The following is an 18,043-nucleotide window of genomic DNA, read 5'->3' on the forward strand; positions in this document are numbered from 1 at the left end:
GGTGGTGCAGCTTGGTGCGCTCCCTGAGAGGTATTGGGTGGGAAGCAGGGCAAGCAGCAGCAATGTGGGCAGTGGCAGAGGCCACAGCAACTAGGGACAGTGAGGGGAGCCCAGTATGAGGGTGGGAAGGAATGCAGAGAAGATAGATCTGGGATGGAGCCATGACTTGGACAGTCTCTGGTGCTGTGGATAAAGCTTAGCCGAGATGCTGGAAGGGCAAGGATTGAAGAGATGATCTCAGCCAGGGCCGGCTCTAAGTTTTTTGGTGCCCCAAGCAAAAAAATTTTCTCACGCCCCCTCGGCCCCGCCCCAACTCCGCTCCTTCCCCGCCCCATTCCAACCACTTCCCCAAATCCCCAGCCCCGCCTCCTCCCCCAGCCATGCTGCATTTCCCCTCCTACCCCTCCCTCCCAGGCTTGCATGGGAGGAAGGGGGGAGAAGTGGAGTGGCGGTGTGCTTGAGGGAGGAGGCGGAGGTGAGCTGGGGGGGTAGCGGTTCCTTTGCTCCCCCCCAGGTTACTTCCTGCAGCCTTCCCCGTGCCCCCCACCGCCGCAGCTCACCTCCGCTCTGCTTCTCCCCACTCCCTCCCAGGCTTGGCGCAAAGCAGCTGATTCGCGCAGCAAGCCTGGGAGGGAGGGGGGAGAAGCGGAGCGGCAGCGTGCTCGGGGGAGCAGGCAGCAGTGGAGCGGAGGTGAATTTGGGGGGGGGAGTGGTTCCTCTTCCCACCCCCAGGTTACTTCCAGCGGCCCTCCCCACACCCCCTACCGCCACAGCTCACCGCTGCTTAGGGCCAGCTCCCGGTTTTTTGCGCCCCAAGCAAAAAAAAAAAGGAGACGAAGTGCCGCCCCTTGGAAAGTGCTGCCCCAAGCACATGCTTGGAGCGCTGGTGCCTAGAGCCGACCCTGAACTCAGCAGAGGAACTAGAGGGCATCTGGGCATTTTCCTGCTCTCTGTTACTCCATCTGTTCCTGGATTTCACAGTTGCAGCTGTTGCCAATAGCACTCTTTATTGCCTGGGCTTGGCAAGAATGTTCCAGTCCAGCCTTCCCAGGGCTTCTAGGCCCGTGTTACTGCTGTATTGCTCTCTGCAGGACTACGTGCCTGAAGAGCATTCACAAACTGTTGCAGATGCCTGCCTACAAATTAAGCAGTGCCTCGTGCCAGGGGCCACACTGATTGCTGATTCCTTTCTAGGTGACATCTGAGGTCCTACTGGTGGACCTATAAATATGGCTTGAAAACGCCACTCAGCCAGTGGCTTAGGACAATGAAAATGAGGATGAGTAACTGGGCTGAGTTCCCACACGGAAATGGCTTGAGTGCTGGGTTCCAGCATGAGGTGACCTGCTCCAGCAAATCTGCAACCTCTTCTCCATTCAAGACAATGCAGGGAGTAGGAAAGTGGAGCAGCTGAGAACCCAAAGGCAGAGCAGCAAACTGAGCAGACTGGGACGGGGGCAGATGAGAGGGCCAGATGCGGGAAGCAGAGGTACTGGTGAGGGTCTGTTACTGACCATCAAATAAAACCAGAGGACAGATGGTTACTCCTGTCTGTAATGTATGGACAGAAAAACTATGTTGTTTTGAGAGGCCTTTAGTTTAGGAGACATGTTGGAAGGTGTCCTGCAGCCAACAGTAAAACATCATTCATTTCTAAACATTACAATTTTCTAACCCAAAAGGACAACATTGGCTAACCCATCCTGGTTCAGTGGCAAAATCAAGGCAGCAATTAGATATAAAAAAGCAATATATAACAAATGGGTAAAAGGGGAAATAGACAATCATTATGAATCAAAAGTTATGATGTGCAGAAATATAAGGGAAGCTAAAGATGGAAAAAATCCAAGGTTAACAGGACTTCATATGGACAGTATGAAGGAATTGTTTAAAGTATATTAGGTACAAAAGTATCCAAGCAATGGTGTAGGCCTGTCACTATATGGAAATGGTAAAATTGTTAATGATGATGCAGATAAGGCAGAAGCGTTAAATAAATGTTTCTGTTCTGTGTTTGGAAAGAAGCAGAATGACACACTCACATAACATTAGGATGAGAAAGTACTTTCCAGTACATTAGTAAATTAAAAGGATATTAAACTACATCTACTAAGGACAGACATTTTTAAATCATCTGGCCCAGATAACTTGCAACCAAGATTCCTGAAAGGGTTGGCTGAAGATATCTGTGGCCTGCTGATTTTATTTTTTAACAAATCTTAGAATACTGGGGAAACTCCAGAAGACTGGAAGAGTGCTAATGTTGTGCCAATATTGAAAATGGGCAAGGGGGAGTCTGACATCAGTCCCATACAAAATAATGGAAATGCTGAGCTGGGATTCAATGACTAAAGAATTAAAGGAGGGTAACACAATTAAGGCCAGTCAAAGTGGTTTATGGAGAATGGGTCTTGTCAAGCAAATCTGATTTCATTCTTTGATGAGATAACAAGTTTGGTTGATAGAGGTAACTGCACAGATGTAATGTACTGTTTTTTGTATGGAAAGAGTTTGACTTAGTACCACTATGATATAATACACCCAGGGCCGGCTCCAGCGTTTTTGCTGCCCCATGCGGCAAAAAAAAAAATTTTAAAAAAAATCTGAGACGCAAATACTATGGCAATGGCGCTTCATTCTTCGGGGGCAGTTCAGCGGCAGGTCCTTCCCTCCGAAAGGGACTGAGGGACTTGCCGACGTCCCGCCTCTTTCCGTTGGCCGCCCCAAGCACCTGCTTGCTGCCCTGGTGCCTGGAGCTGGCCCTGAATACACCCCTATGTTCACATCCAATACACTATTGTAATAATCTTTGTACAAAGTATGCCCTGTAAGGTATCATTTGAAAACTCAATTTGCCGGTCAGTACTGTCCTGATAAAATGTGTGGCAACATTGTATATGAAGTTCTAAGATTCCCCCGTATAATGTTATTAAGGCTATGTCTGTACTAGCACTTTTGTCGGAAAAACTTCTATCGGTTGGGGTGTGACTGACAGATTTCACTGACAGAAGCACTGATGTGGACAGCATTATGTCGGTGGGAGACGGTCTCCTGCTGACACAGCTACTGCCGCTCATTGGTGGTGGTTTAATTATGCCGGTGACAGAACTCTCTCCCGTTGGCATAGAGTGGCTACATGGGAGACCTTACAGCGGCACAGCTGCAGCATTACAGCTGTGCTGCTGTAAGGTCTGTAGTGCAGACATATCTTAACACATGTTCCAAATCACACAGCTCTGCCCAGGCAGAAGTCAGGACTGTCCTAAATAAAAGAAGGAATGTCTGCTTGGCTTAATTTGGATTTAAGTAGTAAATCAAGCAAGGAGAGAAAACAAAGAAGTTCAAAGGTGGAAAAAAGCCCAGCAGGGAATATCCTTCCACACAGACTTTGTCTTCTGGGTCTCAGCTAGAAATGTTTTTCAAGAGGGGACAGAAACTATAAAAAGTTGGGACAAACATCCTAGGCACCCCTCTCTCTCTCTCCCTGCCTATTGCTTTCCCTGCACCTGAAGAGACAAAGGAGGCAGCTGTTGGATTCTTGGGGAGGGTCCCGACCCCCGAGTTTGGTCAGTAAGAGTGCTGAAAGCATGTGGTGAGAAAACAAACTATATCAGATTCAAAGCAAAGTTAAACTGGGCACCCAGATAGCATTCTACCTTTATTTTTTTTGTAAGCAACTCTGACTTTTACACTTCATTACTTGTACTCACTTACAAGCTTTTTCTCTATAGTTAATAAACTTGTTTTAATGTGTTCGCTGAAATGTCTGGGAACACCATTTGGGGTAACAAGTTGTGTGCATATTATTTTTTCAAAAGAAGAACAGACTCAATATATTTGCACTGTACAGGAGATGGCTGGACAGCACAGACATATGTTTCTGGGGGAAGATCTGGGACTGGGAATGTGCTTGGCTCACCCTCTGGATTCTTTAAGGCTGGTAAGAGCCAAGGGGTGGCTGGCTGGCTGCAGCACACACAGACATAGCTGGGAGTGACTTACATACTGCAGGCTGTTTGTGAGCAGTCCAGGTTGGTGGCTCCAGCAGCAAAGCAGTGCAAAGGGCACCCCAGGTTACAGGGCAGTGGTGACAGATACTCATTGGTCTGAATTGTACCTTGGTATGTCACAACATTCTGGGTTTTAAATGAGCACTATACAATATCAAGCCATACTAAAAGGATTAAGAACTGTCTAACTGACAGATCATCCTGGAAGGGGTTTTTTCTAGTGAAGTTCTGCAGGGATAGGTATTAGGCCCAACACTATTCAATATCTTTATAAAGACCAGGAAGAAAATATAAAAAAACCCACTGATCAGATTTGAAGATTACACAGAGATTGACAAAGTAGCATATAATGATGAGGACAAGGTAGCCATACAGAGCGACCTGGATCACTTAGTAAGGTGGGACCATTCAAATAGAATGCTTTTTAATACAGCCAAATAGAAAGTTATACATGTAGGAAGGAGGAACGCAGGTCAGACCTACAGACTAAGGGATTTGGAGCAATCACATTTTTTTTATTTCTCCGCTCCAGCACCAATAGTGACTGCTACAGCTCCTCTTCAGCTCCAGGCAAAAACCTGCAGCTCCACTGCTCCGAGCTCCAGCTCTGGGCTCCGCTCCAAGGCTCTGAAGGGAGCATATCCTGGAAAACAGGGACTCTGACTAATGTTTTCCAGGCATGTATAAGGGTCATAGTGGAACATGAGCTCCCAGTGTAATGCTGTGGCAAAAGGACCAATACAGTCCTTGGAGATATAAACGTGAGTGTAGAGTGCAGGAAGATGATTTTATCTCTGTATAGGACATTGGTGAGACTGATATGGAATACTACATCCATTTCCAGTGTATGCATTTTAAAAATGATGTTGAAAAATTGGAAAGGATGCAGAAGAGAGCCACAAAATGATGTAAGGGCTGAACAAAATGACTTACAGTGCCAGACTTAAAGAGATCAGTCTGTTTAAAGTTATCAAAAAGAAGACTGAGACACTGGGTACTAAAGCACTCTTAAATCTAGCAGAGAAAGGCAAAACAAGAACCAATGGCTGGAAGATAAAGCCAGACGTTTAAATTAGAAATAAAGCACAAAATTTTAAGACAGTGAGGTTATAAACCATTGAAACAAACTAGCGAGGAAAAGAAATGGTGAATTCTTCAACTCTTGATGGTTTCAAATCCAGGCTGGCTCCCTTTCTGAAAGATGCTTTAGCTAAATGCACGTTGCTGGGCTCAATACAGATGCAACTGGGTGGAATTCAAGGGCCTGTGTTATACAGGTCAGACTACATGCTCTAATGGCCTTAAAATTTTTACTCTATAAAACCCAGGACCATCAACGACAGAACTGTGGTGGAGAGGAGGTGGTGGCAGGGGAATACAGACAGAAACAAGCGTGTGCCAGGGGGAGAAACTCCTGCAATGTTTTAGCAACCCGAGCTTTGCTTGGACTGCGTGGACCATTCTCACCCTGATTTCTCTAGGATCATTTCAGTTTCAAAATTCAACCTTAAGCACTATTGAATTTTGAACCCCTCATCCTCTGTTCCCCCTGGGTTGGAGGAGCAGCCACTCTATTCTTCCCCTAGCCCTGTCTTACTTCCCTGGGACACCTATTTCTTCCCCCCTCACAGGGACCACCTGACTGGGCCATAATCCTGCATCAAGGCCAGTGAGAAGGGTCCTGGCCCCACAGCACTGGATCCTTGCCCTCATCAGTTGAGAGCACCTGGGCACCCAATCGCCAGCAGCAAGCACAAGTTGTATGTAAATTCTAATCCTGCTGGTAATTTGCCAGACTACACTGGCTGGTGTATTGATGACATGCCCACAACCGAGCCACTAGGCTCAGTCTTCAGGCCAGCAGTGCTCGGTAATGTTTTCCAGGCTTGTATAAAGCCTTAAATGGGTCAGACGTGGGAGGTTAAGTTGGTAGAGCCACTGTGAAACATTTACATTGTTTCCAGGCACTCAGACAGCAGCTTCACATCAGCAAATCACCATCCTCCTGAAGATGAGGCAAAGGGCAACACAGGGCTGGAGGGGAGAGGAGTGGAGTGTGTGTGAGGCACAAAGCAGCTGCATTAGCCCTGGGTGCCATTCACTGCTGCTGGAGGGAGCAGCAGCAGGCAAGCACTACCCTGGTGTCTAGCTCTACTCTGAGTAGGAAAAGTTACATGATAAGATGGCAGACCTCCAGCTTAACTGCAGCTTTGGAGCAGCACCCACTCACTGCAAATGGTGGTGAGGTTCCTGTGTAGACATAGCCAGGGTGCAGCACAGGGAGACAGGCTGTGCCACACTGTCAGACCCATGCTGCAGCACCAGTATGACTCACCAGTCGGAGTGCTGGGGAAGAGACCAGGAATGCACCCTGACCTTGGGCCTGCACAGGCTGGCCAAAGGGGTTCCAGAGCACCGTGGAGACCTCACTCAGTCACATGCATGCCACCCATACTGAACTCCGGAGGGTATGCAAAGGGTTTAGCTAGAACACTCTCCCTAGTGTGGACATCTGAGGCAGGAGGGGAAGAGATACAGGGAGGGGGACTATGCTGGAGGTCTGCCTGGTGCAGGAGGGAGAAAGACATGGGGTAGGAGCCTGTGACCAGAGGTAAAGCTGAGTTAGGTTATGAGAAGGGCAAACAGAGAGAAAACCAGGACCTGGATTAAAATACGATGACTTCAGCAATTCCTTAGATCACCATCAGGAAAAGGGATTTCATGTTGCAGTTCCTGAGAACAGGGTGATCTTTGGGGCATGTTTGCTGCTGTCTCCAACACTGGCTGAGGTGAAGGGATGGTATGACCAGACCAAACCCAAATGGGAACCATTCCCCAGGACTCCCATTTACAGTTCTTGCCTTTGGCTAAGAAGTCCAGTCCACGCAGACCCCAAAAGCCGCTTCCCTGCTGCCTACAGGCATAGTGGGCACTGAGGACTATGGGAGAACCCTCAACTGTGGCTCTCCCCCAACACAGAATGGGACGTGTTGGCTATCCCTGGGTTCCCTGACCCTCATTCTGCATTCTAGCTGGATACTGCACTGTAGAGGCTGCCCAGGTCTCCTTCCTGCTTCCCCCACTGGAAGGCTACCCATCCTCACCTCTGTTCAGATGGAGTCTGTCCAGCACTGATTGCTGAGGTGGCGTTCCGGAACTCCTCATTGGTGGGGAGGGTTGGGATCCCATGGATAGAGCTTGAAGCATTCAGCACATGGAGGCGATGAAGGGCTGCATGTGGAGTTAGAAGGAGAGGGGACCAATGCATTGGGATTCTGCTGGGAGGAGATTCCAGACACTCCAGCATGTAGCTCAAGGACAGAGCAGCCTCCCCAGCATTAGGACATGCTCTGTCCCCTCGGGAACACTGGGTCTGGCTACATAAGGGTGTCTGTGCTGCCTCACTGGCATGCACTCTGCTCCACAGGGAGCCAGAGACCTAATTCTCCATTCCCTTCAGGAGTGAACTAGTGCTAGCACAAGGAAAGTCAATCCCCCATCTCTAGTTATTTGGAGATCAAGCAGCCTGAAGTGGAAGCTGTCAGAGCATTTCCAGTCTAATCCTCACTTGGTGTGGAACTTCCAGGAACTCTCTTGTTTGGGGCAGAAGTTCCCAGCCTCACAGTCCATCCAAAGAGGAAGGATGGATTGCAACCAAAACTGGCTCAAGCAATGTGGGCAGCAGCGGCTGTTATGTTTCTGCCATGGGGGTCATAAAGTCCCCTAAAAATGGGGTATTTTGAATTTTAGGAGAGGGGTAGCCGTGTTAGTCTGGATCTGTAAAAAGCAACAAAGAGTCCTGTGGCATGCATGCATCTGACAACATGGGTATTCACCCACAAAAGCTTATGCTTCAATACATCTGTTAGTCTTTAAGGTGCCACAGAACTCTTTGTTGAATTGTAGGGTTAATTGAAATGGAAATTGTAGTTTAGCAAGTACTTGAATTCACTAGAGGAAGGTAGTCACAGCTTAGTAAGCATGTAATAAATGAAAGGGGGGGAGGGAAGCTCCCTTCCAGGTAAAGAAAAAGGAGTAGGCACCTGACCAAAACAGCCAACAGGAGGCTAGAACTTTTTAAAATGGGGGGAAAAAACTTCCTCTTTGTCTCTTGTTCTCCAGAGAAGGAGACACAGAGCAGCAATGCTACAAGCAGTAATGCGATGTGAGGTATAACAATTCATCTTCCATACCTAGAAGAAATCATTGGACAAGGTATGTTTAAGTAGACACAATTAGGTTTATTTCTTTATTTTGGCTTGTGGATAAAGGGTTCTTTTTACCCCCATTTTAAAAAAGTTCTAGCCTCCCATTGGCTCTTTTGGTCAGATGCCCATTCCTTTTCCTTTACTTGGTTAACTTTGTTAACCCTTTACAGGTAAAACAAGCAGAAAACAGCCACCAAGAGGGACTTCATAGCTAACTGGCTGGCTGGGTGTTCATGAAAGGGAGCTCTTATTCCCCTCCCCCCTTTCATTTATTAGACTAACCAACCTTCCCCAGGCTGCATGTGTGATTGAGCCACTGAGTCCTGGGCACGCTGTACTGAGCCAGCAACAGGCAGGGGAGGGAGCTAAGGCCCGGGCCGGGGAAGCTCATTGCTAGGACCGGCTTACAGGGCTGGACGGCCCGGCTGGGCTCTGGGAACGTTACGGGCTCAGGACAGGAGTTGAGGCAGCCAGCGCGGGGAGCCTATGGAGACTTGCTAAGAAGAGAATGCGACCTTGCGGTGGGAAGGGGAAGTGGGCCGGGCCAGCCCTTCTAGCCCTAGCCCCGGCAGGAGCTGCCCGGCCGGGCTGTCCCTGCGCCCAGGTTGCCCCCTCTGCGGGCGTCGGGACACCACCCAACCCCGCCCTTGCAGCGCTGCCGAGTCCCGGCCCGGCCCTGTCGCGACTCTCGCGATACGCAGCGGGTGTGTGAGCCCCGCTCCAGACCACTGACCTCGGCTCAGCAGCCCTGGCAGCCGCCACATCTCGGTCCTGCGTCCCGGCTCCCAGACCGGGAGCCACGCGAGAGACCACAGAGCGGAAACGTCAGGGGTAGAGGGGCCCCGCAGAAACCATGGAGAAGGAAAGTGAGGCCTAGAGGGAGGCAAACGAGCCCATAGAGAGGCAGTGTGAAGGCTAGATGGGACACACCAGAGAGGGTGCGTGACAGATAGAACACCCCCGAAACCATAAATAGTAGACTAGAGGGACCATATACCATAGTGAGGCTATGGAAAGGCTAGACGGTGCTAGTCCGACCATAGAGAGGCAGTATCTAGGCTAGACTAAGCCGGAACCATAGAGGAGGCACATAGGCTAGAGGGGCAATATGCCATAGAGAGGAAATCCGGGACGCTGGAGAGACAGACTGCCGAGAGAACCTGAGGTTGGGGGTCGATGAGCCCCGCTCGCAGGGAGACTGGCAACGTGTGGGCTGTCGGGCCCTGGAGGACCGGTGGGTGGCTGGGGCAGGAGCCCGTTCACCCAGGTGATGGTCGCTGATAGTGTTGCTAACTTTCTAATGGCACAAAACTAAACACCTTTGCCCCACCCCTTCTCCAAGGCCCTGCCCCCGTTTGTTATATTCCCTCTCCCTGGGGTGCAGAAGGGGGTGAGGCTCTGGGGTCGGGATAGGGGTTTGGGGTGCAGGAAGGGGCTTCAGACTTCAGCGTAGTGAGGGATTTGGAGGGGGCTGTGGCTTGAGGCAGGGGGTTGAGGTATGGCAGAGGGTGTGGGTTCTGGGCTGGGGATGATGGGTTCAGATATGTGAGGGGGCTCTTGGATGGAGCAAGGGGTTGGGGTGTGTGGGGGTGAGGGCTTTGGCTGAGGGTGCAGGCTCTGAAATTGGGCTGGGGAGTGAGGGATTTGGAGTGCAGGAGGAGGCTCTGGGTTTTGGGGGGTGTCAAGTCGGGGCATGGGCTTAGGTCATGTGGCTCCTGGTCAGAGGAGCACTGGGGCTAAGGCAGGCTCTGTGCCTGTCCCAGCTCCTCGCTGCGCTATAGCAACAGCCAGGCCGGCTCCTGGTGGGCCACACTTTACGTGGAGTCCCGCCTCCAGATGAGACACAGGCCCAGGGACGCAGCTGCCCAGTGCCCTCTGAGTGTGCATTGGCTCGTGCTGGGAGTAGGGCCATAGCCCTCAGTGGAAGTCTGCAAAGAGAGGCTATCCTCTCTCTGCACAAGGAGGTAGTGCAACAGGAGAGGCCTCTTGATTCATACTGAGAAAGGGCAATTGGCTAGTTATTTTCGGTGCCTGTACACAAATGCAAGAAGCCTGGGAAACAAGCAGGAAGAGGTGGAAGTCCTGGCACAGTCAAGGAACTATAATCTGAGTGGAGTAACAGAGACTTGGTGGGGTAACTCAGATGACTGGAGCACTGTCATGAATGGGTATGAACAGTTCAGGAAGGGGGAGAAAAGGTGGAGAACTTGTACTATATGTAAGAGCGCAATATGATTGCTCAGAGCTCCAGTATGAAACCGGAGGAAAGCTTGTTGACAGTTTTTGGGTTAAGTTCACAGGTCACAGGTCCTGGTTTTCATGGAGGACTTCAGTCACCCCGATATCTGCTGGGAGAGCAATACAGCAGTGCACAGACAATCCAGGAAGTATAGGGGACAATTTCCTGGTGCAAATGCTGGAGGAACCAAATAGGGGCAGAGCTCTTCTTGACTTGCTGCTCACAAACAGGGAAGAATTAGTAGGGGAAGCAAAAGTGGATGGGAAGCTGGGAGGCAGTGACCATGAGATGGTTGAGTTCAGGATCCTGACAAAAGGAAGAAAGGAGAGCAGTAGAATACAGACCCTGGATTTCAGAAAAGCAGACTTTGACTCCCTTAGGGAACTGATGGGCAGGATCCCCTGGGAGAATAACATGAAGGGGAAAGCAGTTCAGGAGAGCTGGCTGTATTTTAAAGAAGCTTTATTGAGGATGCAGGAGCAAACCCTCCTGATGTGCAGAAAGAATAGTAAAATATGGCAAGCAACCAGCTTGGCTTAACAGAGAAATCTTCAGTGAGCCTAAATACAAAAAGGAAACTTACAAGAAGTGGAAACTTGGACAGATGACTAGGGAGGAGTATAAAAATATTGCTTGAGCAATCAGGAATGCCAAAGCGCAATTGCAGCTAGCAAGATATGTGTAGGGTAACGAGGGTTTCTACAGGTATGTTAGCAACAAGAAAGGGAAAGTGTGGGACCCTTACTGAAGGGGGAGACAACCTAGTGACAAATGATGTGGAAAAAGCTAATGTACTCAATGTTTTTTTTGCCTTGGTTTTCACAGATAAGGTCAGCTCCCAGACTGCTGCACTGGGCAGTACAGTATGGGGAGGAGGTGAACAGCTCTCAGTGGTAAAAGAACAGGTTAAGGACTATTTAGAAAAGCTGGACATGCACAAGTCTATGGAGCCGGATGCAATGCATCTTAGGGTGTTGAAGGAGTTGGCTGATATGATTGCAGAGCCATTGGCCAAGGGCAAGTCATGCCTTACCAACCTATTGCCTTCTGTGGTGAGTTGTGGCTCTGTGGATATGGGTAAAGCGGTGGATGTGATATACCTTTACTTTAGCAAAACTTTTCATACAGTCTCCCACAGTATTCTTGCCAGCAAGTTAAAGATGTACGGATTGGACTATAACAAGGATATAGTCCAAACCTTTGGCCCACGGCCCTGGCAGGTTTGTTTACCTGCTGTGTCTGCAGGTTCAGCCGATCGTGGCTCCCACTGGCTGCAGTTTGCCGTTGCAGGCCAATGGGGTGGCAGAAAGTCGTGGCCAGCACAATGCTCAGCCCGCGCCGCTTCCCGCAGCCCCCGTTGACCCGGAGCGGCGAACTGCAGCCAGTGGGAGTTGCAATTGACCGAACCTGCAGAGGCGGCAGGTAAACAAACTGGCCCACCAGGGTGCAACCTTGGCAGGCCACGGGCCAAAGGTTGCCAATCCCTGGACTATAAGGTGGATAGAAAGCTGGCTAGATTGTTGTGCTCAATGGATAGTGATTAACGGCACGATGTCTAGTTGGCAGCCGATATCAAGCGGAGTTCCCCAGAGGTTGGTCCTGGGGCCGGTTTTGTTCAACATCTTCATTAATGATCTGGATGATGGGCTAGATTGCACCCTCAGCAAGTTTACGGATGACTGTAAGCTGTGAGGAGAGGTAGATATGCTGGAGGGATAGGGATAGGGTGCAGAGTGACCTAGGCAAATTGGAGGATTGGGCCAAAAGAAATCTGATGTGGTTCAACAAGGACAAGTGCAGAGTCCTGCACTTAGGACGGAAGAATTCCAGGCACTGCTACAGGCTGGGGACCGACTGGCTAAGCAGCAGTTCTGCAGAAGAGTACCTGAGAATTACAGTGGATGAGAAGCTGGATATGAGTCAGTGTGCCCTTGTTGCCAAGGAGGCTAACAGCACATTGGGCTGTATTAGTAGGAACGTTGCCAGCAGATCGAGGGAAGTGATTATTCCCCTCTATTCGGCACTGATGAAGCCACATCTGGAGTTTTGCATCCAGTTTTGGGCTCCCCCACTACAGAAAGGATGTGGACAGTTTGGAGAGAGTCCAGCAGAGGGCAGTGATTAGGGGGCTGTGGCACATGACTTATGAGGAGAGGTTGAGGAGGATTTGATAGCAGTCTTCAACTACCTGAAGGGAGGTTCCAGAGAGGATGGAGCTTGGCTGTTCTCTGTGATAACAGAACAAGGAACAATGGTCTCAAGTAGCAGTGGGGGAGGTCTAGGCTGGATATTAGGAAACACTTTCACTGCCAGCCATCTATCAGTCGGACGGCCATGTCTCCCTTGATTTATTTCCTGACACCACCTTGCACAGAGTAAAAGTTACCAAGAGCTTTGGGTTGAAAGAGCCGCAGGTAACAACCCGATTAGAATTCCAAGCACTGGAATTGGTTACCTAGGGAGGTGGTGGAATCTCCATCCTTAGAGGTTTTTAAGGCCCAGCTTGACAAAGCCCTAGCTGGGATGATTTAGTTGGTGTTGGTCCTGCTTTGAGCATGGGTTGGACTAGATGACCTCCTGAGGTCTCTTCCAACCCTAATCTTCTATGATTCAATTAATATTAACAACAAGAGAGAAGGAATGCAAGCCAAAATAGAGAAAGAACAGGTTAAAGAATATTTAGATAAGTTAGATGTATTCAAGTCAGCAGGGCCTGATTAAATTTTTCTTAGATTACTCAAGGAACTAGCTGAAGCAATTTTGGAACTGTTAGTTATTATCTTCAAGAATTCATGGAAGACAGATGAGGTCCTAGAGGACTGGAGAAGGCCAAACATTATACCTGTCTTTAAAGGGGGAACAAAGAAGACCCAGGGAATTATAAACCAGTCAGCCTAACTTTTATATCTGGAAAGATACTGAAACAAATTATTAAATAATCCATTTGTAACCACCTGGTTAGCTGATAGTTATAGTAAAGTTATAAGGAATAGCCAGCATGGATTTATCAAGAATAAATCATGCCAACCAACCTAATTTCCTCCTTTGACAGAGTTACTGGCCTAGTGGAGCGGGGAAATCTGTAGACATTGTATATCTTGATTTTTAGTAAGGCTTTTGCACAATCCCACATGAAATTCTCTTAAGCAAACTTGGGAAATGTGGTTTAGTTGAAATTACTGTAAGATGAGTGCACAACTGGTTGAAAGGCCATACTCAAAAAGTAGCTATCAATGGTTCATTGCCCAACTGGGAGGACATATCTAGTAATGGCCCCAGAACTGACCCCTGAGGAACCTCACAAATCAATATGTTCATTAGTGACTTCGATATGGAAGGGAGAGTAGGCATATAACATTTGTGGAAGACACCAATTTGTGGGAGGGGTTACTAGAACTTTGGAGGACAACCAGTAAAGTGCCTGAAACCACTATGGCTTATTGTTAAAGCAACCTGTTAAGCAGTCTCAGGTTGACCAAGGCAGGAGGGGAGGGGGTTTGAGGTGCCACAGAAAGGGCAGCTTGACCCCGTGCCCTTCCTGATAAGAACTGAGTTGAAGTTGCTGATACATGCATTTTAAAAGAACAGGATGTGCCCCAGGAATGTCTATTGGGGTCTCAAGGCTGGAAACTCTGGAAAAACCCACACCCGAAGGAACCTCTTGCTTGACCCTTGAAACTGCTTACTTAACAAGTTTTCTTTAAGGGACATGTCATTCTATTATTAATGTATAAATAAGGGGGAAAAGTTTGAGATAGTTGGATTCATTTGGGGACTCTTTTTGGACTCTCTCTCTGGATACATCTTGCGGTCCCCACCAGCAGACAGAAGATTTGGCCACCAGAAGCCTGCTGCTGTGTCACTCGAGAGCCACACTCAGCTTTGGTAATTATCAAAGGTTGGGGGTGTTTTACTAACTTGTTGCGGACGTGTGTGAGTGCTTGAGACTAAGTAAAGTTTAGCTTTAAGTGAAAGCACTCTTGTGTTGTCCTGTTTGTGCCAGCCATCTATCGGTCGGACGGCCATGTCTCCCTTGATTTATTTCCTGATACCACCTTGCACAGAGTAAAAGTTATCAAGAGCTTTGGGTTGAAAGAGCCCTGGGTAACAACCCGATTAGAATTCCAAAGGATCTTGATAAATTAGAGAATTGGTCTGAAATCAACAAGATACAATTAATATAGACAAATGCAAAGTACTACACTGAGGAAGAAAAAAATCAAAAACACCACTTCAAAATGGGGAATAACTGGCTAGTCAGTAGTACTGCTGAAAAGGATCTGGGGTGGATAGTGCGGATCACAAATTGAGTATGAGTCAACAGTGTGATGCACTTGCAAAAAAGGCTAATATCACTCTGGGTTGTATTAATAGGAACGTTGTAGTTAAGATCTGGGAGGTAATTGTTCCACTCTATTCAGCACCAATGAGGCCTCAACTGGTATTGTGTCAAATTCTGGGTGCCACACTTTAGGAAAGATTTGACCAAATTTGAGAGTCCAGAGAAGAGAAACAAAAAATGATAAAAGGTTTAGAAAACTTGACTTATGGGGAAAAGTTAAAAAACTGGGCATTTTTAGTCTTGGAAAAGACAACTGAGGGGAACCTGATGATAATCTTCAAATAGGTTAAGGACTGTTATGAACAGGATGGTAATCAGTTGTTCTCCTTGTTCAGGACAAGAAGAAAGGGGCTTAATCTGCAGCAATGAAATTTAGGCTAGCTGTTAGGAAAATCTTTCTAATTGTAAGGGTAGTTAAGCTTGGGAATTAGGCTTCCAAGAGAGCTTGTGGAATCCCTGTCTCTGGAGGTTTTTAAGAACAGGATGGACATACACCTGTCAAGGATGGTCTGCCTCATTTACTTGGTTGTGCCTCATTGCAGAGGTCTGGACTTGATGACCTTTCAAGGTCCCTTCCAGGTCTATAATTCTATGATATCTAAAAAAGGCAAGTGAATTGTTGGCTGCAGATTGCATATCAGTGTTTGCCTGCCCCCCATACAACTGGATTACATTTGTTGATGTTTCTTGTTTAGTTTCCTTCATTCAGAAGATGCTGCTACACCCAGCATTCCCTCTAATTTTTCCCATGCATGTGCAGAATGAATTTTATTATATGCACCAATATGGAAGTGATGTCACACAACAAAATTCATGTGGTGGGGGTGGGGCTAAGGGGTTTGGAGTGTGGGAGGGGGCAGAGAGTTGGGGGTGAGGGCTCTGACTGGGGGTGTGGGGTGGAGCTGGGGATGAGGGGTTTGTGGTGCCAGGCTTCCCCGGGTCTATAGTGGGGGAAGAAAACTCCCCCAAGCTCTCTTGCCCCACAGCAGCACCTGGGCTGGGGGGAGAGACGCCTCTCTTCTCTGGGGCTGGGGGAGAGGCATCTCTCCCCTCTGCAGCCTGAGCACTTGTGTGGCAGTTAATTGGCTGCTGCGCAACTGCGCAGCTTAGAGGGAATTTAGGCTATACCCATTTCAGTAAATTGGTGATCCAACTGAGCTCTCTCCTGCCATCTATTGACAATCTGGAGGAAAAGATGTAATGAGCAGACATTATTTGCATAGACACACCTACTTTGCCAAGATGATCAGTCTTGACTGTTATTCAAATATGAAATTTGCAGAACTACTAATGGTGCTATGTAACCTACCACTTAAGGGATAGCTAATGTGATGCCAATTTTTTAAAAAGGCTCCAGAGACAATCCTGACCATTAGAAGCCGATAAGCCTAACTTCAGTACCAGGCAAATTGCTTGAAACTGTAGTAAAAAACAGAATTATCAAATACACAGATGAACATGTTTTATTGAGGAAGAGTCAACATGGCTTTTGTAAAGGGAAATCATTCCTCACCAATCTATTAGAATTCTTTGAGGCGGTCAACAAACATGTGGACAAGGGTGATATAGTGTACATGGGCTTTCAGAAAGCCTTTATAAGTTCTCTTATCAAAGTCTCTTGAGCAAAGTAAACAGTCAGGGGATAAGAGGGAAGGCCCTCTCCTGGATTAGTAACTGGTTAAAAGACAAGAAACAAAAGGTAGGAATAAATGGTCAGTTTTCAGAATGGAGAGAGGTAAATAGCAGAGTCCCCCAGGGATCTGTATTGGAACTAGTGCTTTTCAACATATTCATAAATGATATGGAAAAAGAGAGAAACAGTGAGATGACAAACTTTGCAGATGATACAAAGTTACTCAAGATAGTTAAGTTCAAAGCAGACTGCAAAGAATTACAAAGGGATCTCACAAAACTGGGTCTCTGGGCAACAAAATGGCAGATGAAATTCAGTGTTGGTAAATGCAAAGTAATGCATATTGGAAAACATCCCAACTATACATACAAATGATGGGATCTAAATTAGCTGTTACTACTCAGGAAAGAGATCTTGTAGTCATTGTGGATAGTTCTTTGAAAACATCCACTCAATGTGCAACAGCAGTCAGAAAAGCTAACAATGTTAGAAACCATTAGGAAAGGGATAGATAAGATAGTAAATATCATAATGCCACTGTATAAATCCATGGTATGCCCACATCTTGAATACTGTGTGCAGTTTTGGTTCCCTCATCTCAAAAAATGGAAAAGATGCAGAGAAGGGCAACAAAAATTACTAGGGGTATGGAACAGCTTCCATGTGAGCATAGATTAAAAAGGCTGGGGATCATTTAGTTCAGAAAAGTGATTAAGGGAAGATATGAGTCTATAAAATCATAAATGGTGTGGAGAAAGTGAATAAGGAAGTGGTATTTACCCCTTCATATAACAAGAACCAGAGGGTCACTCAATGAAATTATTAGGCAGCAGATTTAAAACAAACAAAAGTACTTTTTTCACAAAGTACCCTGACCAGAACTCGTTGCCAGGGGATGTTGTGAAGGCCAAAACTATAATTGGATTAAAAAAAAATTAGATAAGTTCCTGGAGGGTAGGCCCATCGATGGCTGTCAGGGATGCCACCCCATGCTCTAGGTGTCCCTAGGCCTCTGACTGTCCGATGCTAGGACTGGATGGCAGGGGATGAATCACTTGATGATTGCCCTGTTCTGTTTATTCCTTTTGAAGCACTGGGCATTGACCACTGTCGGAAGACAGGATTCTGGGGAGATGGATCACTAGTCTGACCCAGTATGGCCGTTCTTATGTTACAGTGATCCAGTTTGACTGTTTGGGGATTAAAATCACTGAAGTCTTGGATGCAAGGGTAATGAGATGCTGGCATCCTTACTGTGTGACTAAAGGGCATCAGAACTGTAAATAACATGCCCTAATTGGAGGGGTCCACATAATGTGAACCTTACTCACTAAGCTTGGGATAGTGATGCCAAATGCAAGTGGAAGACGGAGAGGGTAAGAACAGGTGTTTCTCCCCGGTGGTGAGAATTCTGTTTAAAATGTCCTAGATGTCATTTGACTCTTGTGTTTAAAGACAGAACTTACTAGACTTAATTGAGAGTCTTTGTTTCTTCCCAGTGATCACTAGAGCTGAAATCATTGATAGGCTGGTCTAGGAGTCTGAGCCTTAGACCTGTGTGGGGACAGTGTTTCAGTAAAAGACAGCATAGAGGATGCAGTGGCAGTGAGG

The 18,043-nt window shown here is 47.5% G+C and overlaps 1 protein-coding gene across 3 annotated transcripts in view; it reads right to left on the reverse strand.

Annotated features, from left to right (window-relative positions):
* Positions 1-9,227, reverse strand: part of DELE1 (DAP3 binding cell death enhancer 1) — a 39,239-nt gene extending 30,012 nt beyond the window's left edge. For 2 of the 3 annotated variants that reach the window (XM_045028809.1, XM_045028807.1), the window contains exons 1-2: positions 8,952-9,227; positions 7,115-7,241 (exon numbers count right to left, since the gene is read on the reverse strand). In XM_045028809.1, the coding sequence (XP_044884744.1) occupies positions 7,115-7,241; positions 8,952-8,982 (158 nt within the window). In that variant the 5' untranslated portion in view covers positions 8,983-9,227. The remainder of the gene's footprint in view (positions 1-7,114; positions 7,242-8,951) is intronic. The other variant, XM_045028808.1, reaches the window with a different exon arrangement.
* Between the last annotated feature and the right edge of the window lie 8,816 nt (positions 9,228-18,043).

This window comes from Mauremys mutica, chromosome 8 (assembly GCF_020497125.1).
Source record: "Mauremys mutica isolate MM-2020 ecotype Southern chromosome 8, ASM2049712v1, whole genome shotgun sequence".
Classification (NCBI taxonomy): Eukaryota; Metazoa; Chordata; order Testudines; family Geoemydidae; genus Mauremys; species Mauremys mutica.